Raw genomic sequence first — 23951 nt, forward strand, 5'->3', positions numbered from 1 at the left:
TACATAAAATTTTATATATATATATTTTGTTTTTTGTTTTTTTACATATAAAATGTCTTCTTTTTTTTAATTAATTTATTTTGTGATAAAAAAAAAAAAAAAAAAAAAAAAGCCCATTGACTATATCCATGCTCCCACTCTTTATTTAAAAAAAAAAGAAGAAAAAAATCACCTTTCTTCCGTCCTACCTCTCCGGTCTCCCAGGTGAACAAGCCGGTGGGCAAGGTGCAGGTGTACACGGCCGACGTGTCGGAGATCCCCAAGTGTAACTGCAAGCCGTCGGTGGAGCGCCCGTGCGGCTTCGAGTCGGAGTGCCTGAACCGCATGCTGCAGTACGAGTGCCACCCGCAGGTGTGCCCCAGCGGCCAGCGCTGCTGCAACCAGGACTTCACCAAGCGCCTCTACCCGGACACCAAGATTGTCAAGACGCCCGGCAAGGGCTGGGGCCTTGTCGCGCTGCGCGACATCAAGAAGGTGAAAGTGACAAATCAGCGGGAGTGACCGCATTCGGGGAGCGCAGGGCTGCTCAATTATGAAGAAAATATTCATTTGGTAACAATTGCAATCACGGTTTGGACAATCGTGTTTTTTTTTGGCACAAAACAAGAAAATGTTTAAACATGTAAAAAAAAAAAAAAGACAAATACATTTCTTTGAAACACAATAATTATACTAAGTTCCTTTTTGCCAATTAGCCATTTTAAAATGAAAAAAAAAGGTGCAAATATATAGGGCTGGGTATTGACTCATATTTCCGTTTTTGATTTAGATTCACAAAAGTTCAGTTCAGTATGGTTTCAATTTTTTTTGTCCAATTCGATTCACTTCAGTTCAATCCAATATCGATTGATTATGGAACACCAATTATTTTTAAATATCAAAGACGTGATTAAAAAAAAACAACAATTTTGCAGAGGCAGTGACTTTTAAATAACTTTAAATTTTATTTTTGTTAAAATTTGTATTTATTTTTTTTAGTTTATTAAATTTTAAACTTTTGAAATGATTTATTTGTTCATGAAAATAACACGTGTTATAATCATGTAAGTGTTAAACAAAAATTAACAGCATGGATGAGATGAAAATGTTTTCATAATTTTAAGTAATTATAAATATAAATTTAAAAAATTCCGAATTGTCATAAAGTGCACTAAATCAGGTCTTTCATATATGTAAGAAAATACTTTTTAAAATTATTGTGAACAGTAAATTTCAAGAAAAGAGTAATACAAAAAATTGTGACATTTAAAATTCTATTTTCTTGTTTAAAATGGAAGAGATATTAAAATAGATTCATTCGTTTATGAATCAATATCACGCTCAAAGAGAAATTAAATCAATATTGATTATTCAAAAAAAAATAATTTTTAAATTAGTATTATTAATCTTTTATTTTCGTTTGTTTATACCGATTTTTATTTTATTTATTTTTTTTAAATTGAATGTGTGAGTGTAATAATTGAAATTGTAGGTGAATTCCGCGTTTCACTTTCATTGTTTGTCCACCAGGGGGAGTTTGTGAACGAGTACATCGGCGAGCTGATCGACGAGGACGAATGCCGGGCCAGGATCAAACGCGCTCACGAGAACAACATCACCGACTTCTACATGCTGACCATCGACAAGGTATTTGTATGCATGAGATTTAAATATGCTGCTCCCCAGCGTACACGAAGGGCTGCCGTTCGCTCAGCAGTACCGGCTCCGCTGGGAGCAACACGAATGACAGCAGTATTGGCGTTTGGGAACGTTATATGAGAGCGGACTGTAACGTCACAGTTGTCAATACTACAAACAAATATTAGTATTTGTATTGAAAACAGCCGTGCGTGCGTGACAAATAAGCTCTTTGCCGTTTTGGTTTCCCCTCCCGAGGACCGAATCATCGACGCGGGTCCCAAGGGCAACTTCTCTCGCTTCATGAACCACAGCTGCCAGCCCAACTGCGAGACGCAGAAGTGGACCGTCAACGGAGACACGCGCGTCGGACTCTTCGCCGTCTGCGACATCCCAGCGGGTACTTTTTATGCCGCTGTATTGAGAAACTTTTCGGATCTACTTTCCAAAAACGCTAGTGGCTACATATTGGAGACGCTGAGGCTTCATAAATGAACAATTATAGGGCTGGGTTAAAAAAAAAAAAAAAGAAAATAGAATAATTAATATCGAATCAATTTTCCTTTTTGAGCCTGTTATTGACTCATAAAACCATCAATTGATTATTTTAATATCTCTTTCTTGCATAAATTCATAAGAAAATAAAATGTTAAAGTAGGGCTGCTTGATTATGTGGGAAAAATAATAATCACGATTATTTTGGCAATAATTGAAATCACGATTATTCAACATTAATTTTTGGTACAAAACCAGAAAATCTTAAAGGATACTTCACTTTTTTAGCCATTTTTGGCAGTCAAACAATATTTTTCCTGTAATAAATTTGATATGTTCATTATTTTTCATGTACAATTAGTACCTTTTAAAAACACATTTTGCAACTTGGTGTCAAATGAAAATGACATCACAAAGGCTCAGGTAACCAATCACAGCTCAGCTTGTGAATGTCACATGACCAAACCTAGAAAACAGGTGGGCTGTGATTGGTGTTTTTAAAGGTACTAATTGTACGTGAAAAATAATGAAAGTATCAAATTATAGACAAAATGTTAACTTTTAATTGCTATAATGGGATAAATAAGTGAAGTATCTCTTTTAAAAAATATTAACAATTTAAAAAAAATAAACACTATAATTATGTATGTTCCTTTGGACCAAACAGATTTTATAATAACATATTTATAATAACATTTATTCATTTTAATTTTTGGGGGCTTGAATGAGTTAATGAATGGACACGTCCAATGTTCCCTCTAAGCTGCGCGACTGCACAATTGCGTAGTACTCTCACCACCTCAGCGCACACCAAATGTCTTGCTGCGCATTAAAACAAATCCTAACCTGCAGCTGTATTTACTGTTTGCATTTTTTACATTATTTTCTATGAAAAAAAAAAGAGAAAACAAATAGTACTTAGTTAATGGAGTGGGAAAGAAAAATGTGACAAAAAAGCTTAAATGCAAAGGGAACAGCCATGTCGTGTTGTGGGACGGAGCGGCTCCGTCCAAAGTGAACAGGCATCACGTCACTATGGTGACGCCAGCCGGCGCGCGTACCACGCACACAACAAGACACCATTCCCACTTCACTTAAAATTTAATAGCAGTTTGGGTGCGCACACAGTTGTTCTGCTGCACTTTGAAGCATGCATACATGATACAAACACTCAGCACTGACGAGACTGCAGCGACACGCAACCGCGCCATTCAGGAAGTCCAAATATGGGCGTAGTTTACGAGCCTCTTCAATGAGGCTCTTCACGCGTTTCAGGAATGTTCACGTTTTAATAAATTACGTTTTCTATTATTTTTGAGTGGATGATGTGGGCCCAGATTTATGAAAATTGTTTTGAGACTTAATTATGCTTAAAATAACCTGTGATTAAAAACAAGTAACAAACTAGGGCTGAATCTAATCGTCTGACACATGATGTACAAGTGGTTAGGAATTTTTTGTAACATACATACATCATGTAATTTATGATCTCAGGTTTTGGACAGGTGTAATACTGGTTTGGCTGCCATGTGCATGTCTGATGTTGTCAAGAGCTTACAGTATATAAATGGACTCAGTTGGGTTTACATTTCACGGCCAATTTTGTCCTGATGGCCTTTGTATTCATTTCATTGTTCATGGTTCTGACAACATGATGCGGACAAGTCTTTGAATAGCCCTCACAGATATAGCTTATAAGAGAAAATGTATATATGCATTAATTTCATAACAGTGAAATGTGCATGTAGCGCTTCTTGCAGTCTTATTGGTACAACCATACGCACGGCAAAATTTCACTATGGAGACATAGTGAAATTAACATGAAAACTCTGCAGGGAAACTAATATTTTCAAGTTTGGCCGGCTTAGTGGGTGGCAACGTAAGATGTCTACCGGTGGCTTCACTTCTCGCTATGGTGATATAACTGGCATTGTGAGTCTGTGTATAAGTCCGTGGATGTCGCTCACCGTCATCCATGGAATGCTCAAGAGGTTTGCGTGAATGCACAGTCACACGGAAAATTAGAGGGAACATTAGACACGTGTTGCACAAAAATTGACATCTGCGAGAATGAGATGGTTATTTTCATAAATATGTTTTTAATGCTTTGTCCTTCACTGCCAAAAACGTATTTATACATTTGTTTGTTTGTTTTTTTTGGCAAGAGCATTCAGAAGGCTTTGATGCCTCTTCTGGCATGAAGAGGTGGCTTAAAGCAATGGTAGTTATTACAATAAATGGCCAACAGGTGGCAGCAGAGTACAAGTTGTTGCAGCAAGCTCTTTTTGCCAGTGTTGTCACCAGGAATGAGACTATTCATGACACTGAGCTGTATTCTAATACTAATTTCTGCAAAACGGAAACTGATACAATTATTATTTTTTCCCTGATAAAGGAAGAGACTCTTATCTTTGTTTTGGTAGTTTCCATGTTTTTATAGCAATAGAGCACAATATTCTGTGGGCCTTGCAAAATCAGTCAAAATCCAGTAAAACATCTGGGGAGCGAAGGGGGCTTGCTTCACTCAAAATGGCTGCCAGTCAATGAGTTAACAAAATCATTGCACCACTTACCGCCTCCACAAAATTTCATTTGGAGATTGTTTGGGGAATATTTTTTATCATGTCCTTGACATTTAAGAAGAATTGATGTGTCATAAATAATATTTTATTGAATCAAACCGAATTGAATGGTGACTCTTTTGGTGTCCATTTTGGCTCGCTAGGGACCGAGCTGACGTTCAACTACAACTTGGATTGTTTGGGAAACGAAAAGACGGTGTGTCGCTGCGGCGCGCCCAACTGCAGCGGTTTCCTGGGAGATCGCCCCAAGGTAAAAAAACAAAAAAACAAAATATAGCCGGCTCCAAGCACTGTTGGCACATCTAATAGCAGTGTTACTTGTTAAGTCAAGATCCTACCGTCTGATTTCTCCACCCCCCCTGTTCTTGATTGCGTTACCTGGCGCGGACGGACGGTCAGAACTCCAATGGCCAGCCATCGGACCCCAAAGGCAAGCGTCTGAAGCGCAAGTATAGGAAGCGGAGGACGGAGGGCAAGAAGTCGGACGACGAGTGCTTCCGCTGCGGCGACGGAGGCCAGCTGGTCATCTGTGGGAAGAAGACGTGCACCAAAGCCTTCCACCTGTCCTGCCTCAACCTCTCCAAAAGGCCCTTCGGTCAGCACGCGCGCGCGCACCCACACAAACGTCAACCAAAAAGGCATCTTTCACTGTCAAAGCTGATCAAATGTATTTATAGGTTGCATCACATCTCCTTTTCATCCAACAACTCTCCATGTTTGATGGTTTTGAGCACAAATGATGAATTTTCATGCAGTTATGTGCAAAAATATGTTGTCTTCATAATGCATTTGTCAAGGCGGGTATAAAATATCAGCTGTCTAACAGCAAATGACAAAATAGCCGCATATTTGTCATTTGAATTCTTGCATGGAAATTACCATTGGAGGATAGCACAAAACTGCCAAACGGCAAACCAACAAAGTGCAAAAAGCTCCTTTTGTGCATTTTTTTCCCACCGCACAATTATCAGCTGACTCCAAATTTTAATATTATTGTGCTCCTGTATTTGTCCTGCATATCGTTGCAAATCTGCAAAGAATAAAAAAAAAAAAAAGACCTAATCATGTAGTGTAAGAGCAACTAAGCCCTGTCTGCCATCTAGTGGTGGATTGTGATATTACAGCTTCACACTACAGTCTGCATATTTGCAGTTTGGCACACAAAAATGTGCATATTTGCTAACTTTAAAAAAAAAAAAAGTATATATTTCATTTTTATTTTGTTTCTAGGACTTTTCTCCCAATTTACCCACTTTTTGTTTATCAAGGGTTTTTGAAGAATTTTTGGGGGTTGTAAAACAAAAACAAAAAAAAGTACATTATTATTATTAATAATCTGGCTACTGGGCGTGTGGTCTGCCAGTTGGCCATCCCTGATTTAATTGCTGCCAATGAGGGAATCTACTTAAAATTTTCATTTGGAACCAAATCGGTCGATTTCCTGTTTAATTTTTAAGTTATGATCCTTGAGATTTATTTATTTATTTATTTATTTTTTTTGCGTCATTAGATCGACATCAAATGTCTTGTTGACCAGTAAAACTTTTTTTTTTATTTCTTTCTTTATTGTATAATTTTCAGGAGCTAATTTTGCTAACGTTTCAAGTGGGTGCTCTTGAAGAAAATCAGCACAAAATGGCCGCCTCAAACCAAAATGGTCGACTTCCTGTTTGATTTTTCAGTTACTGATCCTTGAGACTTTATTTTTGTGTGTGCATTATGTCGGACATCAAATTTCTTGTTGACCAGTAAAACTGTTTTCAGGGGCTAATTTTGCTAACGTTTCAAGTGGGTGCTATTAAAGAAAATCCGCGCAAAATGGCCGCCTCAAACCAAAATGGTCGACTTCCTGTTTGATTTCAAGCATGGATCCTGTCGACTCGTCTGTCCAATTTTTGTGCCGAACAGTCGAAGTGGTTACACGGCATTTATTAATTTTTTTCCAAAACTTTCCAGGTGGCGCTATTGAGTAAATTTTTCCGTTTAACTTCAGGTCGCTGGGACTGCCCGTGGCACCACTGCGACGTGTGCGGCAAGAACTCGGACGCCTTCTGCCAACTGTGTCCCAACTCCTTCTGCAAGGCCCACCAGGATGGGGCGCTGCGTGCCTGGCCGCCCACCGGCCAGCTGTGCTGCTTGGAACACGACGTCGAAGTCCCCGCCGGTCTTCCCGAGAGCCCCAGGAAAGCCCAAGTCAAGAACGCCAAGAGGAAAGCGGCTGAACCTTAAAAAGTCAAGGAAAAAAAAACACGTGACCATCAGGGAACAAGCTCGTCGATTTACACTTTACTAAGTTTTTTTTGTCTTCCTGCACTGAGCTGTCTACTTCCTGTTTGGGAAAATTTCCACCAAAACTGCCTTTTTTTTTGGGAACATGTTTAGAGTACGTCAAGTCCACTTCTCCTTCGCATGTAGTTTCCATCCAGACCAAAAATCATAAATTAGCATCCATGTTGCCAAATGTATTTTTTTATTCTAATATATAGAGTATAAATAGTAAAAATATATATGTATATGCCAGGAACGACTACCTTGTACTGCGCTTAGTCCACTAGCGTCCATCCTATTTTTTTCTTTTTATTTTTTTTAAGTGTGTTGGGGGAGGGGCGGGGCTTCCCTGTGACAAACACTAGGCGTTAAAGGACACCAAGCACGTTTGGGTGATAACTTCTAGTTTGTAGTCTCTTGTTTAAAAAAAAAACAAAAAACTATTTTTTGGGAGCGTGGAAAGGCGGCGAAAGTCATTTCTCAAGGACTCGGTGCTTGATAGAGAAGTGAATACGTTTGCGGTTTTTCGGTTTGCGGAGTGCGTGCTTGAAAATACGTAATGAAAAAGCGACTTCCGGTTGCGAGGAGGTACGTTGGGATTTGAAAAGCTGACTTCCGCCTGTTGGACTCTAGCTGGAATATATTTCATATGGTTCATTTATTATTGTATTGACCAAGTTTAGTTTCATCGAGGCTTAATTTAAAAAGATTGTTCAACAGAGAACTAGTCTAATTTTTAAGTTTTCTGTCGCTTGTCATGACGTCACAAAATCCACCGTCAAACTGACCTTTTTAGTTGGTCATCTCCCCCCCCAAAAAAAAGAAGTCATGTTTGACCTGTCCTGAGTAAACCTTGGAAGTGTATTCCTACTTTCCTGGTCACATGTGGGAAGTTTTTTTGTTTTTCTACCCGATAGTGATTGTGCGAACCCTGCTTTGTGTGCTCGTGTGTCGAATGTACGTAGCGGCTTGTTGTGAACACTGTTCAACTGGCTTGTAAACTACTGTCAAACTCCCCCGAAACCACAGACTAATTATGTACATACTGTATAAGTGCCCATAGTGATGCCTTCTATTGTAAATTATACCATTTTTTCCTCATACAATTTTGTCAGTGATTTTTCTTTTTTCTATCTTGGGAGTAAAAATGCATGGGAGTAAAAATCCAACATACGAGAAAATATAAAATAAAAGAACCAAATAAAAACAGTCAAAAAAATATACCAGAGATAAATAAAATCAGTTGTATTCATTAACTGAAAACTAGTCTGCTTATTTAAAAAGCACATAAATCATTTGTAATTTATTAACTTTTCGCGGTAACTCAGATGAGCGGTACCCTAACGCCCTCTATTGACCAACAGCGGATTCACCTACAGTATTAGATATTTTTAGAATCCCGTTTTTGAAAAACAACGCAGTTTTTAAAGATTTTTCCTTTTGAATGATTAAAAAAAATCTTGCCACCAATTAGGGCTGTGCAAATAATCTAAATTCAATTAAAATTTCAATTACATTTCACAATTGCAAAATCAGCATAATCATTAAAATATATTTGAAAAAATAAATGCGCATCCTAATCATGATTTCCATTGTTACCAAAATAATTGTGAATATTTTCCTCATAATCGTTCAACCCTACCACCAACGCACTTCAACAGACGTCCGACTGCACTCTTTATATTGGACGTCATGAAAAATGGAAATGTTTAAAAAAAAAAAAAAAAAAAAAAGTGTTGCAAAAAGTCGCCATACCTGCTTCCAAATGAAACTATAACAAAGTAAAAGAAGAAACGTTAAAATTTGTTTGATACCACACATTAGAAAGGAATCAATGAACAAAGTTTCTCCAGATTTTTTATTCCTCTTTCAGACAAGACAAGCAAAACAATTGAACTTTTTTTTTTTTTTGCATAACAGTAGTACAGCAGCGGCCTAAGGATAGAAATATATTTTTTTCTTTTCTTCAGTGTAAAAATAACTCTGGCCGGCCCGTGGTTAGTGCAAACGCATTGAAATAAGTGAGGCACGCGGCGTGCGGGCGCTCGTTCAATGACACTCAAGTGCTAATGGCGAACGTCACTTAATGCCAACTCGTCCTAAATGCCAATCGGTTATAAAAAAAAGGCCGCTGTCAACTTCCTGCATCGTGCAAAAACACTTCACAAACACTTTCACAAGGCTCGGAAGCTTTCCGTGGGAGTTCACGGCAATTGACACGTTTTGCTACAGGTAATCTATAGTTGACGTATAATTCCCGTATTGTGAATATTCCCAAATTTCCCTATCATAACATCCCAAGAACGTTTTGGAAATATCCCGGAAATGCTCCACATCTTTTGCAACTTTCAACACACACAAAAAAAAAAAAAAAAGGGAAAAAAAAAAAAGCGCTTTGTGGTCCCTTGCGGGCGGTAGCGAACAAAAAAAAGTGTCTCAAAATAAAGTTCAATTCTTCCCCGGTTTATGTTACACGTAAAAAATAAATATCAGCTCTAGTCAGACGTTTCATCGGATTTGTCCAGAAAAATAAAAAATAAACAAAGGTGGCGTTTATTTGGGTCAGGACGCAAGGACGCCGCGCCGGATGATGTCAGAGCCGTAGCGGCGGGCGAGGGAGGCGTCGCCCCGCAGCTGGTGCGAGTGGCAGCGCTTCAAGCAGGGCTCCAGCACCTCGGTCCCGCCGTCCTCGTTCTCCGCCCCCGTGCGGAGTCTGGTCCTGGGGTGCTGGGCGGGCCCCAGCGCCGGCGTGTTGGTGAGCGGCCGTAGCAACTCTTTGCGCTGCTCTGGCTCGGTCTTCTCGCTCCGCTTGGGGATCCGGAATTTGCCCCAGCCCTTCAGGGACCCGTTGGACACACGGGGAACCTCCGCCGGGGAGTCTTTGAGCTTACCGTGGTTGGGAACATCCGGATTTGCCGAGCTTCTTCGAATTTCTTTGGCTTCCGATGAGCGGATGTCCACCAGCCGGATGGAGACGGTTTTATCCAAATGTTTGGAACTGAACCGGACTTTCTGGGATCCGGCGGAGGTCTCGGAAGCCTCGGCCCAGCGCTTCCTCTTCCGGTCCTCGGGCTCCGCTTGCCTTTCTTTCCGTCGTTCGGGCGCCAGGGTCTCCCTCCGGACAGTTTTCCTGTGCAGTTTCACGCTGATGCTTTCCTGAGAGGTTACCTCCAGCTTCTGGGACTTCACATGCCGAAGCGCGAGGTCGTCACTCAGGTGGTTTGAGGTCCGGGGGTCCGGATCCGCCTCTTTGACCTGCGGGGATTTGGCCTCAAGTGTTCGGGTGTCCTCCTTGGAAACTGGCAGAGAGTCACAGAGTCCTTTCCTTTCACGTGACTTCCCCTTGTCTTGCTTGGACCGTCGTTTAGTCTTGTGTCCCAAGTGGGGAATGTGGCACCCCTGAGAGGTCAGGTGGTCCGCAGAAAAAAGTCGCTGTAGGTTCGCCTCGGACGGATTCCCTGGGGATAAAATGGTGGACCAAAAGTGTTAACGGGATCGTTCGGATTTTTTGACATGAATCTCTACTACATCCTCACCTCCAGTGTGTGCGATCAGCACTGACTTACCCCTGACAGCGTTCTGTGACACGAGTTCTGGTCCGGTGTTGGACAAGAGGAAAATAGTCCAGCAAGCTGGCTGAGGTCACGAAAATAAAGCGTTTTTCTACTAAAAACAATTTGTGTTCAAAAGAGTGATACATTTGCATCACAATACTTTTCTGAAAAAAAAAGTCAGACGCCATTACCGCCGGCACTACTTTTCTGTTTGGGTGCGTTTCCATTTCCCTTTTTCGCACAAATAAAAGTGATATTGTACTATTTCGATAAAGTACAATTTCGAATTGTCGGTGTTTCCATTGAAGAGAGTTTCGCTTCTGAGGCGCAATTCTCGGAATGTCCCGTCTTGCGAGACCTCGCTGTTTTGTAGGAGGTGCTCATGATGTTTACGGTAGACTGACACCCGGTGTAGTTATATTACTTTAAAAACACTCACCCCTCATCAGGCGGTTTCGGGCATTTAGTGTTGGTGTTGTGGTGTATGTCCCTCGGCAGTCGGCAAGCAGTTCTGACATGAAAGCGAGTGGCACCGTACTTCCTACTTCCTGTAACCCTAAAATGTTGTTGGTCCCATGCAGAAGCTGAGTAAAAGGCGGGTTACTAATTGTTAAAAATTTCTGATGTTTTCTGCTAAATTAACCAGACATGGCAGGACAGGATTTCAAGCTCTCCTCTCCTTCAACTTTTTGAAGGCGGCTCGCTTGATTACACCTCTCTCTCTTTTATGCTCATGAGGTGCAGTACCCGATACAAATCACTACAGAATGTAAAACTAAAATACAAACCCGAAATTAATAATTCTCAAAACAAATAGTAATTGCAAGTTTAATAAAAAAAACAAAAAAAACAACATAAAACAACGTGTTACATTCCTTTCCTCCGTGACCGGGCGGGTGTCACATGACTACAAATGCACAAAGTGTTTCCATTACACTTCTGCGAAATACTTCTTTTTCGATACGTCTCAAAAAGCACCTCATGAGAGCGCAAAAACTTTTTTGCGATATTTGAGAGTTTTTTTGCAAATCCGGTGTTTCCACAGCTTACTTTTGCGAAACGTGCCTTTTGCGCAAAACTGAGGGTAATGGAAACGCACCTTTTGTTCGTATCACTGCGCGGCGGGTAGACTGATAGACGCGCACTAATCTACAAGTTATTTGTCTTTTCAAAGGCGGAAGGATCAGCTGTCTGCAGCGCGTCGATTAGCTGTCTACAGGACGACGCGCAGTGATACGAACGAACAGAAAAAGAGTGCCTCGCGGTAATGGCGTCTGACTTTTTTTCAGAAAAGAGTATTGTGATGCAAACGTATCACTCTTTTGAACACAAATTGGTTTTAGAAGAAAAACGCTTTATTTCCGTGACCACAGCCAACTTGCTGGACTATTTTCCTCTCGTCCAACACCGGACCAGAACTCATGTCACAGAACGCTGTGAGGGGTAAGTCAGTGCTGATCGCACACACTGGAAGTGAGGATGAAATTGAGATTCATGTCAAAAAAAGACGAACTATCCCTTTAAAACTTGCCGTTTATGGAATGGTTTAGAGCAGGGTTCACCAATTCCGGTCCTCGAGGTCCGGAGTCCTGCAGGTTTGAGATGTTTCTGCCCACTAGCACACCTGATTCATTTAATTAGCTCGTCAGCATGCCTGATAGCGACCCTGAACTTTAGTATCAGGTGTGTTCGTAGGCGGAAACGTCCAAAACCTTGCAGGACTCCGGAAGTCGTGGTCTACAGACTAAGGAACATGGGCTTACCACTGAGCAGCTCTTGGTCTATGAGCCGGACTTGGTGCTGGAAGATCTGCTCCTGGACTCGCCACAAGGAACGCTTTATCTTCTCCCGCCGGGTCACCATGTAGGTCAGGTTGCGGACCTGAGGGGAGCGCAGCGCTGGGTCATTAAGTGAAATGTTGCGGCGTGCTACGCTTCCTGCTCTCAAGGTCAACTACCTCTGTGGAGGAGGAGCCCTACACTCGCCAGTATTATTCTAGGACCACTAACAATGGTCTCGAGGGGGTCATCAACCCCCACAGCATGAGCGCAGTAGCGATCAAACCTTTCTCCAGAGAACCTATATCCTTTCCATTGCCCCTGAGGGTTTTTAGCCTTCACTATTTTCACTTACACTCACCAATAGTCTATAACCCTCTTCTAGGGACCTCTAATCTCCCCAGAAGTAACTGACCCTTCTTCAACAGTGACCGACTCGCTCTAGAGGACCCCTACTAATGGTCTTGTACCCTTTCCCAGGAGTCAAGAACTCTCTGGAGGAGTCCTACCTTCTCCAGTGGTCACCTACCATCTGCTATCATCCTTTATGCTACTCAGAGGACCCATACTGATAGTCTCGCACCCTTTTGAACTCTCTCTAGTGAACCCGAACTCTTGTCAAGGGAACCCTACCTTCTCCAGTGATCACCTAGCCTCTGGTTTGGTCCCTTATTCTCCAATTTCAAACCCCCTCCGGAGGATCTCTTCCCTCTGCAGTCATCCCCCATTCTGTGTCATGGTCCCTTCACCCTCCGAAGAGGACCCTCGACCAATTATCCGTCTAGATCACATCCACCTTTTCTGGTCAACTATCCTCTGCAGTGGTCACTCCCCAGAAGACCCTAATTGTCACCCACGCATTCCAATGGTTCTTAACCCCCCTCTGCAGGGGGACACGTACATGCCCTCTCAGACCCTCTCCAAAGATAACTAACCTTCTCCAGAGGAGCGCCATCCTCTCCAGTGGTCAACAAACCCTTCCTCACGGTCATTCACCCACAACCTCTCAACGGACGACTTTCCCTGCCTTCCTTAGGGCAGTGTTTACCAAACCTTTATTGAGCCAAGGCCTTCATTTTAGGAATCCGTGACCTATCCTGTGGACTCAGTTTGTGGATACAGTTTTATGCTACCTTCTTCCATGCCATAGGAGTATTTCATTGTACGAGAAGATGGACATGGTTATTTGTGATTGATGATAGCTTTCAGGAAAATTTAGTACAAGTGGACAATCTATAACTGATGATCTATATCTGCATACTAGTGTGGACCGTGGTGGGAAATCACTGCCCCTAGAGGACCCTGTCAATTATCTTTCACCCTTTCCAGAGGACTCCTCGTCTTCCCAATAGTTGCCTTCCCTCTCCAGTGGTCGCGCATTATTCTGTTATTGTGCCCTATCCGCAAGAGCACGCCACCCAACCGACTTCCAACCTCTCCAAGTGTCTCTGACCCTTCTCAGTGGATTCTCTCCGTCTGCAACAGTTACCTACCCTGTTGGGGTACCGGATTATAGTTCAATGACCCCCTACAATTGTCTTTCACCCTCTCTAGTGGCATCCTACCTTCTCTGGTCACCTACCCTCAATCTGTGGTCAGAGAACCTCGACTAGAATTCTATTCTATTACTATGAGTCTAGCCAGTGCCACTATTATTTCACTCTTCAAAAGGTCACCAACCTTCTCTCCAGGGGACCACGAGTAGTTACCCATGCTCGTTGACCTAGAGCAGAGTCCACCAATTCTGGTCCTCGAGGTCCGGAATCCTGCAGGTGTTCGATGTTTCCGCCCACTAGCACACCTGATTCATATAATCAGCTCATCCGCATGGATGACAACGATCCTGATATCTTTAGTATCAGGTGTGATGGTAGGCAGAAAAATCTCAAACCGCAGGACTCCAGACCCCGAGGACCGGAATTGGTGAGCCCTGACCTAGAGGTACCCTCCAATTGAATTGAACACTCCCCAGGAGCTCTAATGGTACCCTCCTCCCCAGATGACCCCCATCAATAGTCTTTTAACCTGTCAAAGGGGGACCACCCCTGTCCAGAGGGTTTCCAATCCTCTTCAACGGTCACCAATGCAATCCATTAATCATTCTTTCTGGCGAGGGGGGCCCCAACCCATTCCTGTGTTCACCTACCCTCTCCAGGTCTTGGCGGAGGTGCGTGAAGAGCTGCAGGCGCCTCAGCAGCACCTCCTGCTCGCGTCGGGCCAGGCTGTCCTCTTCGTCCTTCTTGGGCGTGAGCAGCGGCTGGTTGAAGTTGGCTTTGCGCTTCAGCTTCCAGTACTGGTAGAGGAAGTCCACCATCTCGGGCGCCATCTTGAGGTGCTGGCCCACCTCCTCGGCGTCGACAAACTGGTAAAAAAACTCCTCCATCTCTTGCAGCTTCATCTTGCGGAGGTTGACACGCTTATCCTGCGGGTCACGCTGGCGGACGAGGCACAAAGACGACGGCGAGGAGGAAGAGGAGGAGGAGGAGGGTTTGGTGAGGCCAGGGGGTGGGGCCGAGTCATCTTCCTCCTCCCCTCTGACCCTCCCCCGCCGTTTGCCCTTCTTGCTCCCCACGCCTTCCTCCTTCTCGCCTTCAGCACCAGAGTCTCGCTCCCTAAAGTCGCCGCCCTCCAGGCCCGAATGCTTAGGACAGTAAGACTTGAACTTGACTTCGTCGTCCTGGGTGAGGACGGTGGTCATCTCCAAACCGGCGTGAAGGCCGCACGTCACGTGGAAGGCAACGCGGCAGTTTTTGGCAGAGCACTGCAAGGCGGGAGATGGCGGGGTTAGTACACAAAAATATTGAGATTCACACCAATGTCATCCAAAACACAGAACGACGATGCATTGCATACACAGCAAAATCTAATGAAACAATGTAAATGAACACCTGTAAAAAATATGAAATACCGAAAAAGCCAAAACCCTTTGGAATGGGTTAAACATCAATTATGTGCCAGGGGGAAACCTACTACATACAATTTTTGTCAATTTCATATTTTCTTTCATAAATGGATACTGCTGGTCAGTCCCCATGTGGGTCTGTAATCAAAAGTGTTTCAAACAGGGTGCACTAGTTAATAATAGAATGTCTAATAATGCTTTTTTTTCCCCATGGAAAAAAAATAAAGTTTTGGAAATGCGAGGTCTCTGCTCGACAGCGATATAATGCTATTTTTGAAGCGTACAGAACATTAAATGTGGTCTGATTGGCCATTAAATATGATGTGAATGTTCGACATTATGTCCTTTTTCCTTAGTTTTTGGAAAAACAACTTTGACAACCACAAATGTAATAGATTCGTTTTTAAATTTTTAATTTATATAGAAAAATACACACCCTGATAATTGGTAAAGTTAAAATGTTGGATAACATTTCTTACAATAATTGACAGATGTTTTTTTAAATTCTGAATAATAATCTCTTTTTACTTTTTAAAATGTGTACTTTACAAATATGATGACCGCCAGATAATTTATTCATCTAATTCATTTTTTTTTTAATTTTGGAAAAATAATTGATAGGCAAAATAATTCATTTCATTTTTTGAAAGAAAATGTGCATGCATAAATATAGATGTGGAGCAAATTTTTATTTAATTCATTCGATTGTTTCAAATGACTTTTTTTTCTTAAATGATTGAGGGGCAGATAAACCATTAAATGTAATTAATATTTTTTTTTATATTTCAAATTTATATCCATAACTGACAGGCTGACAACTGATTTTTTTAATTCAATTATTTATTCTTTTCATTTTACATATTTAGTTTGAAAAAAAAAAAAAAAAAAAAAACAACAGGCAAAGGAATCTTTTTAATTCATGTAATAAATGAACTTTTTTTTTGTTGTAATTTTTGACTGAACCCACCTGGATGCATGCTCCCGTCTTCTCTTTACACAGGCAGCAGTTGAGCGCCCACCTGTTGCTGGGAATGTGTGACACGTTGGTGATGGGCTCCATCTTCTCCGGGTTCCCGATGCTCACCTGTAAAGATTTTTTTTTTTTTTTAAAAGCTCTCAAACAAAACGACAATGAAATTGGTGGGAAAAGCTGGAGCTGAAGGCTGACCTCTGGGATCCACAAGGCACAGCTGACGTGGACCCACTTGGTTCCACTGCGGGTGGGCTTCATGGCGCCGCCCTTCTTCGGGCACAGCTGGCACTTGGGCAGGATGCCGAGGGCGCAGATCCGACACAGCCAGCTGCCCTTGGGGACCTTCTGGATGCCGTAACATGCCTGCAAGATGTCGCCGGCAGGGAACAAAACTGGTTTACACTTTGTCAACAAACAGTATTACCAATTAGGTAGTGCACAATCATTTTGAAAAATAATCTAATTGTAATAAAATAATTTTGGGGGGGTTTTAGGTTCACTTCCCATATATTTTTAAAACTAACTTTTTCACTTCAACTTTTCATATTTTGTGAAACTATGTTGTCACATGGACTGCACTTTTTAAACACTGAACTTATCTAGACTAGGGCTTCACAATATACCAAAACAATATCGATATTGCAATATTGGCCCATGCAATATGCATATGACATGCAATCAGTTTCATATAGAATTTTATGCTTTTATCTCAATTTGACCAGTCAGACATGAACTAAAATATGCACTGCCATCCAATAGTTGAATATTATTGAATGTTAATTACAATTAATTAACTAAGAATACATTGAGTTTAATTATTTTTCCGCATGAAAAAATTTAATTCTTCCATTAGATAATAAAAATGTCACTTCTTTAGGTACATATTAAATATCGCAATTGCAATTCAGCAACTAATCACATATTGCATGTTTTTCCAATATCGTGCAGCCCTAATCTATACACTATAGAAATAAATATTACCAACTAAATATAAAATACACATATATAAATAAATAATACCAAAACGAAGTACAGGCCAATATTGGGCATTTTAACGAATATCGGTATCAACATTTTTTAATCATCTGACGGCCGATAAAAGGTATCTAAAACCATTGCAATTGTCCGACATTATTAAAAACAAAGAAATCTGAACGTTTAAGATTTCATGTTTTTTTTTTTTTTTTTTTTTTGTGGGAAAGCATCCCACGTTATTCGGATTTTTATTCTCCTCACTTTTTTGCCGAAAAACATTTCCCACATATAATACTTCCGATTTACACCATTCAAATTTCAAGTTGCTTCAAAAATTCACACAGTCCGGGGTATATATCGTCTGATTCCACGTTACTTACAGTACTCTTTTGAAAAGCCTGAAAAATTATTCAGTATCATGCTTTAAGACATTACAAAATTGCATTTGTATTTAAAAAAAAAAAATGATGTCAATATGATTTCTTCCGTTTACAGAAAATGGCTTCAAATAATCGGTTATTGGCTGCCTTGACTACTAACAATCATCATCGTATCGGCCCTGAAAAAAACATCAGTCTATCTATCTTAAATTAAGTCACTGCTCTCAAGTGAAGGCAGTTTTTTTTTTTTTTTTAAATTTATTTATTTTTTAAGAATCAGCAAAGAGACGCCTCTATCTCAAAAAGCCACCGTAATCTGCTCATATCAATAACAGTGATCATTTTGATCCCAGCAATGGCAACTGGCCTCTCTGAAAAGCACCGCGACCCCTGACCTGGTGGACGCAGATATTGCACTTGTCGCAGAACACCATCTCGTTGTTGTCCTCGCCGTCCGGCGACTGGCACACGTCGCACACCACATCCTCGTCGTACTCGATGCCCAGGCCCTCTTGCGTCTCGGTGGCGTGCGTCATGTTGTCGTGGCAACGGCGCTCAAACTCCTCCAAGGTGCGCTCCATGCTGAACTCGTCCAGCGTCGGGAGGGCTGCGGGAGCGACAAAGCCTCCAAATTTCAACACATCTACATTTTTTTGTCTCCAAAAAAAAAAATTAAACATTCAGTTTTCCACTCACCCAACTTGGCAAACTCCTCATTGGCAACCTGCAGCCAGGTGACGTCTTCCTCGTTGAGGTCGTAGCGACACATGCCCTCGGCCAGGGTTCGGATGTCCACATAGCCCAGGGCCTGGGCGGCCGACGTGCGGATCAGCTTCTTGGGCCGGACGAACATCACCTCCTTGCACTTGTCGGCCAGTGCGCGGGCCGAAGGCTGCGGGATGGACTGCGGGCTGACGGGCACCTGGACTCCCTTCTCCCACTCCTGCCGCCACGGGTCGGCCAGGACGTAGTAGTCCTCCGGGTTGAGCTGGTGCGAGTCGTGCAACTTCATGGCGGTGATCAGGTCTGTCCTGAAAACCTGACGCGGACAACCAAAATAATGCTAATGCTAATGCTAATGCTAATAATAATAATAATAATAATTTTAAATCGTGAGTTTTTTCTTATCACATTTTACGTATGTTGTGGGAAAATTGACAGTAAAACAAATCCCTTTAATTATTTACCTTTCTATATTTTTTTCTTAAATTTCAGTTTTTAGATTTAAAATAAAAACAAGCAGAAAAGTATTTCAATGTAATTATTTGTTCTAGTTTGAATTTGTTTTAATTTACTGAATAAAGTAATTTTCATTATGTGTTTATGTTGTTCTATTTTCTTAATTTTGACAAGAAAACTGACATGAAGATTTTTTTTAAATTTATTTTGTGAATGTATTATATAACTAAAAAAAAATGTATATTTATCAAATCTAATACCCCCCCCCCCCCCCCCCCATTTTAAATGTTGGTTTTCATATAAAAACGACAAAAAGCAAAATTATTTTCATTATTTTTTTAATCTAATTAACTTTTTTTTTAATTTACATTTTTATTTAGAGGCAAAACAAGCAGAAAAGCATTTCAATATAATTATTTGTTCTTGTTTTTGATTTTTATTTCTGAATAAAATCATTTTCATTCTGCTTTTGTGTCATTCTATTTTTTTAATTTTGAAAAGAAAACTGACAGGAAGAAAAATATACTTTTTTAGTTTATGTCTATTTTATGACCCATTTTTTTATATTTATAAAATTTAATATAAATATAAAAATGGCAAGCAGCAAAATTATTTTCATTATTTTGTTCATTTTTTTTTTTTAAATTGACTTTTTTTAACAATTGAAAAAAAAAAGTATTTCGTGGAAAAAATAAAATATTTTGTGGAATTTTGACATTTAATTCTGCTTCATTTTTATTTTTGGTTCTTCATATGAAATGATTGGGGGGGGGGGGGGTACTTCAATGTATTTTTAAGTACTAATTTTCACATAAACCATAAACAACCTTATATATATATATATATATATATATATATATATATATATATATATATATAAATTTATTTATTTTTATTTTTTTTTACTTTCTTATAACTCCAACATATCAACTCCTGCTCACAAAAAGCACACCAACATCATCACGTTTCTTTTTTTTAATGTCTGTACACTTTGCAAACGCTTTTGGATCAGCTGAGTGGCCAACTGCCAATCAGGATCAAGCTGGCTCTTGTTTTTGCTTTAATTTGATTGGCCCTCGTGCCGCAGGGCGTGTGAACGGCAGATAAGAGCTGCTTGCCCAACACTTGACTTGACTTATCGTAAGGAGTATCCAGCTAAAATATCATGTCTCCTTCATTTATGACGCTTGCGATCACTGCGTAAACACTGACGCACCTCGGAAGGTTTTTGTCTGCTTCTTCTTCTGGCCTGAGACGAATGCTGCGACCAGCAGGTGGAACTGCCTGAACAGGGAAAACATTTGTAAGGAGGGATGCGACCGCTTTTATCGTTTACCAATTATGTGTCTGCAAAGCAAATAAATAAATAAATAAATAAAATACTTACTGGCATTGTCGGAGTCATCGCTGCTGCTGGGGTGCCGACTTCTCTTCATGGTGGCGCGTCTGAGGAGCTCCAGCTTCACGCTGAGGACAAAGCATTACATTATCTTTGAGTCAAATCGGATGCATTATTATTATTATCAAGTTAGAAAGATCACAAGTTCAAATAAAGCCTGGATAGGGAGCATTAAACACACATTTCAGTCTAAAATGGAAGGTGTTAACATGTAGACGTGATGTGAGCATGTGCAAATAAAATTAAAATTCTCAGTCATGTATAAATATTGTTTATTACCTGCACTACACTGCAACAATTTTAATGTTCTATAAAATAAGGGAATTTGCATAACATTTTAAACTTGAAATGACCATAAGAACGAGTTCAAGTAAAATCAACTGTTTCTTAGTAGAGCTAGACTGTGTAATTGTTATTGTAATGTTGCTTTCTTACTCATTTAGGATGCAAACTACTGACCCCGGTAACGTTTACATTTGTAGTCTTTAAATATATGGAATTTAATCGAAATTCAAGCCTAAAAAACATCGAAACAGTTTCACTTTCAGACATTTTTAATTGACTATTTTAACTTCAACGATGTCTGTAAATGATGAATCGATTACTACTACTGACTCAGAGCAAATTAGTTTTTACAACCTTAAAAATCCAACATGTAAACAACTGCAACATTCAACACTTTCAAACTTGTACAGTAGTACCAGACAACACTGATATCTATTTAAAAATCATTCCTTATAGTAGATTTAATTAGATTGTGTCCATAAAAGACAGCCACTACCATGCAATATTACGTCCTCAGCTGAAAACATTTGCGGAGTGTGTTGTTTGGATTACATACGACTTGTGGCTGTTGTAAATAAACACGTCCCCTCGAGGCTGTGAGCGAAGGAATCGCTCGCTGTATACAAGACGACATGTCGGCCTCATATCACACACGACAAAAAACGCGATTAGAAACGATGAATGGGAGCCTTGCGATGCCACATTTATCCAAGTAACTACTAAGGAAGTGACGTTACCGGTAACAACATATAGGCGATGTGCAGAAACCACTCGGGTAGATAAACAACACTTGAAGCGTAAACAATATAAAAAAATAAAGTTTTAAGGCAAAACAGGTGGTAAAATGGTGTAAAATTAAGCTGTTTCACTGAGGAAAAAACGCAGCTGGTAGCTAAGCTAACAGCGACTAACGACGGCTAACTCTACGCAGATAAACAGCACAAAAATAGCAATTAGTTGGTATACCCCCATGTGCGATAACTTGGTTTTGTTTTGTTTTTAAGTCAAATAAAATAGGCTGCTTCGACAACGAGCTTCGTGTTTAGCCGTTAGCGTTAGCCACAAAGCTAACCCGTCAGTTCCAAAACATAAGGGCCCACCCACCAACCGGCGCCTCGAGTGGAATATTCTGGATGTTTTGTTTTGTTTTCGTTCAATTTTCACCCTCTTTTACTCGAGTTAATTATCACCGCGCAGCGTTTAGTAGACCTTAGCACTCAAAAACCACCTGCAACATAAGAAATTCACACGTGTTGTGAAAAAAAAGTGCAACGTTTTACGACGTTGTGAAGTCGTAGTAGCAACCCGTGTTAGCCTGTTAGCCGGTTGCTACGTTAGTTACCGTAGACTGCCGCTAGCATTGAGCTAAAACTAACGTTGCTAACGGCAGTTCGGCACCTATTTATCCAAATTTTAGGTTTCGTTTTCGTATCCGTCAAAACGTGTATAATATGTCTTGGATACGTCTGTAAAGATAAGCCAACAGTACGAAAAATTATTTATTTTTTGCCAATGTGCGGCTAACGGGGAATGCATGTTAACCAGCTGGGTTTACAATGTGTCACACGCAGCGAGCGAGCGAGCCACTGGTCGAGGTTAATCTTTGGCGCCATTTTAAAATGACGACGTCGCGTTCTCCCAGTGGAAGTGACCGCCGCCTCAAAAAAAAAAAAAAAAAAGTGTCTCGCCCGCCGGCCGCCGACAACAAGCCTTGTGCAGCCGGACGGCCGCGGCCAAGTGTAGCGTTGGAAGTGTGGACGGTACATACGGTGCGCGTCGCGACGATGCAAGCCGCCGTTTTTCTTGGTGGTGAGCTGCAGTTGGGGCTCGGAGTTCCGCTTGACCCGCATTCCACATACACAAACACCGAGATGAGGCGGTAGAGGGGAGGGGAGAGATGGGGGTGGAGGGTACCAGGGGGCGGGACCCGGCCGGGAGGAGGCAACCCTGCTTGGCTGAGCTTGAACCCCTGGGCCGCTGAAGGACAGCAGCGGTCGGTCTAAAAAACTATTACCACAATTTTAATTAAAAAACTTCACATAAACACTGTAGTGTATTTGGTTACGAAATATCATTACTGTATTATGTGTTCCTTTTCTGCGCATGACCCAACAACCTGCTTTTCTTTTATTGAACAATTCACAAAGAGACAAGGTTATTAATGCAGAGAAAACAAGAAGAAATAGAAGCCAGGGAAATTAATAATAAAAAAAAGTTTTAAAAAATGAATAAAATCGCTTTCCTGTTGACCAACAACCTGTCAATCACTCATGTTGAGGCAAGTTTACGTCATCTCGTTTCTTAAAGGCACAGCGCATCAATTATTTAGCTCACGTTATTTTTGTTTCGTTCTGTTTTGTATTTTATTTTTTTTACCACCCAATAACATTGCACTATATACATATGTATTCTAATTCATTATAAGTGGGGAAGATTACTTTTTATTGAGCAAGTTGGAAAAATATGACATCATAGCATCTGGCCTGCGCTTGTTCTTTTAAAAGGTACAGCTCACCAATGATTCCCCCCCCCCTTTTTTTTTTTGTTTCGATCATCTTTGTAATTTTCAGTCTTTTTACCACATATAATCAACTATCATTACATGTTGGTGAAACGTATACTACTTCATTACATATACATAAAAAACGAGTTGAATTACTGTTTTTGTTTTGTTTTGTTTTGGGGTTTTTTAATAATGACGCCATCGTTCAATCAGAGTGCTGAACTTTGAGTATACAGTGCTTCTGTTTTAACCTTGGTATTTTTGTACAGTATTTTTAATCTTCCACCATTTCATCTGTCACTGCAAGAACAGTCAATGTATAACGATTAATTAGATTTTTTAAAACTTTTTTTTATTTAAAAAAAAAATTCAATTACATGAAAAAAAAATACATTAGATTTGAAATGTCACGGTATCGTCCAATTAGATTGTACTGTTGTCATGCCTATATCTCTTAGAGCCAATGGAGGCAAAGGGGTTATTATTATTATTATTATTATTATTATTATTATTATTATTATTATTATTATTATTATTACTGTATTAAGAATAATCAACTAATGCTAAATAATAATAATAATAAAATGCACATTTATTACAAAAACGTTGGGGGGGGGGGGGGTAGAATGTTACGACAGAGTACCTCAAAGAGCTCAGTCCCACTCACCACAAACTATAATTACAATAAATAATATATGCATAAAGTGGTGTGAAAAGGCATGTATATTACCAAAATGTAAGTGGGGGAAAAAAAGCATATTGTAAAGGGTTGAAGTAGGGCAAAAATAGCATATTACTGCAAAGTACTATAAAGGGCTCAGTCACACTCACCATAAAATATAATTGCCCTAAATTAAGACTGCATAATAGTGAATAATATTTACCTACAATTCATCACTGGGGGTACTCATGCAAAAGGTACTTGACGGTAACAATTCAAAATAGCCAAAAAATAGAAATGACATTTTGCGACAATTACATTGTTACATTGTTAAATTTTTTGCATATGGAGCAGCAACCGTAAATCCCTCACAGTGCTCCTTTAACCGACTCGGTCGGTC

General features: G+C 40.4%; 2 protein-coding genes across 10 annotated transcripts in view; one reads left to right on the forward strand and one right to left on the reverse strand.

The window, feature by feature from the left end:
- Positions 1-8068, forward strand: part of nsd2 (nuclear receptor binding SET domain protein 2) — a 28128-nt gene extending 20060 nt beyond the window's left edge. For all 6 annotated transcript variants that reach the window (XM_077538169.1, XM_077538173.1, XM_077538175.1 and 3 more), the window contains 6 exons: positions 205-474; positions 1510-1626; positions 1876-2017; positions 4838-4944; positions 5094-5289; positions 6688-8068. In XM_077538169.1, the coding sequence (XP_077394295.1) occupies positions 205-474; positions 1510-1626; positions 1876-2017; positions 4838-4944; positions 5094-5289; positions 6688-6923 (1068 nt within the window). In that variant the 3' untranslated portion in view covers positions 6924-8068. The remainder of the gene's footprint in view (positions 1-204; positions 475-1509; positions 1627-1875; positions 2018-4837; positions 4945-5093; positions 5290-6687) is intronic.
- Positions 8069-8801: 733 nt separating this feature from the next.
- jade1 (jade family PHD finger 1) lies at positions 8802-23949 on the reverse strand. 4 transcript variants are annotated; one of them, XM_077539949.1, is made up of 11 exons: positions 21125-21321; positions 20884-21027; positions 20091-20170; positions 19920-19987; positions 18221-18563; positions 17920-18131; positions 16365-16532; positions 16164-16280; positions 14441-15055; positions 12280-12397; positions 8802-10420 (listed from the first exon to the last, which is right to left on the reverse strand). In XM_077539949.1, exons 3-11 carry the CDS (start codon positions 20137-20139, stop codon positions 9525-9527), a joined length of 2586 nt encoding a protein of 861 aa, XP_077396075.1. In that variant the 5' UTR covers positions 20140-20170; positions 20884-21027; positions 21125-21321; the 3' UTR covers positions 8802-9524. The 4 variants fall into 4 exon arrangements, with proteins under 4 accessions (XP_077396075.1, XP_077396073.1, XP_077396076.1 ...); XM_077539947.1 differs by lacking the exons at positions 20884-21027; positions 21125-21321 and adding an exon at positions 22156-23949; XM_077539950.1 differs by lacking the exons at positions 20884-21027; positions 21125-21321 and adding an exon at positions 21354-22109.
- Between the last annotated feature and the right edge of the window lie 2 nt (positions 23950-23951).

This window comes from Festucalex cinctus, chromosome 12, assembly GCF_051991245.1.
Source record: "Festucalex cinctus isolate MCC-2025b chromosome 12, RoL_Fcin_1.0, whole genome shotgun sequence".
In the NCBI taxonomy this organism is placed as follows: domain Eukaryota; kingdom Metazoa; phylum Chordata; class Actinopteri; order Syngnathiformes; family Syngnathidae; genus Festucalex; species Festucalex cinctus.

Coding starts and splice junctions, on each gene's coding strand:
- jade1 (XM_077539947.1), bottom strand. CDS start 22,244: ATGTGGAATGCGGGTCAAGCGGAACTCCGAGCCCCAACTGCAGCTCAC. Junction 20,171..22,155: donor GCATCGTCGCGACGCGCACC/GTATGTACCGTC, acceptor CTTTGTCCTCAG/CGTGAAGCTGGAGCTCCTCA. Junction 18,132..18,220: donor TGAGGAGTTTGCCAAGTTGG/GTGAGTGGAAAA, acceptor TCGCTCCCGCAG/CCCTCCCGACGCTGGACGAG.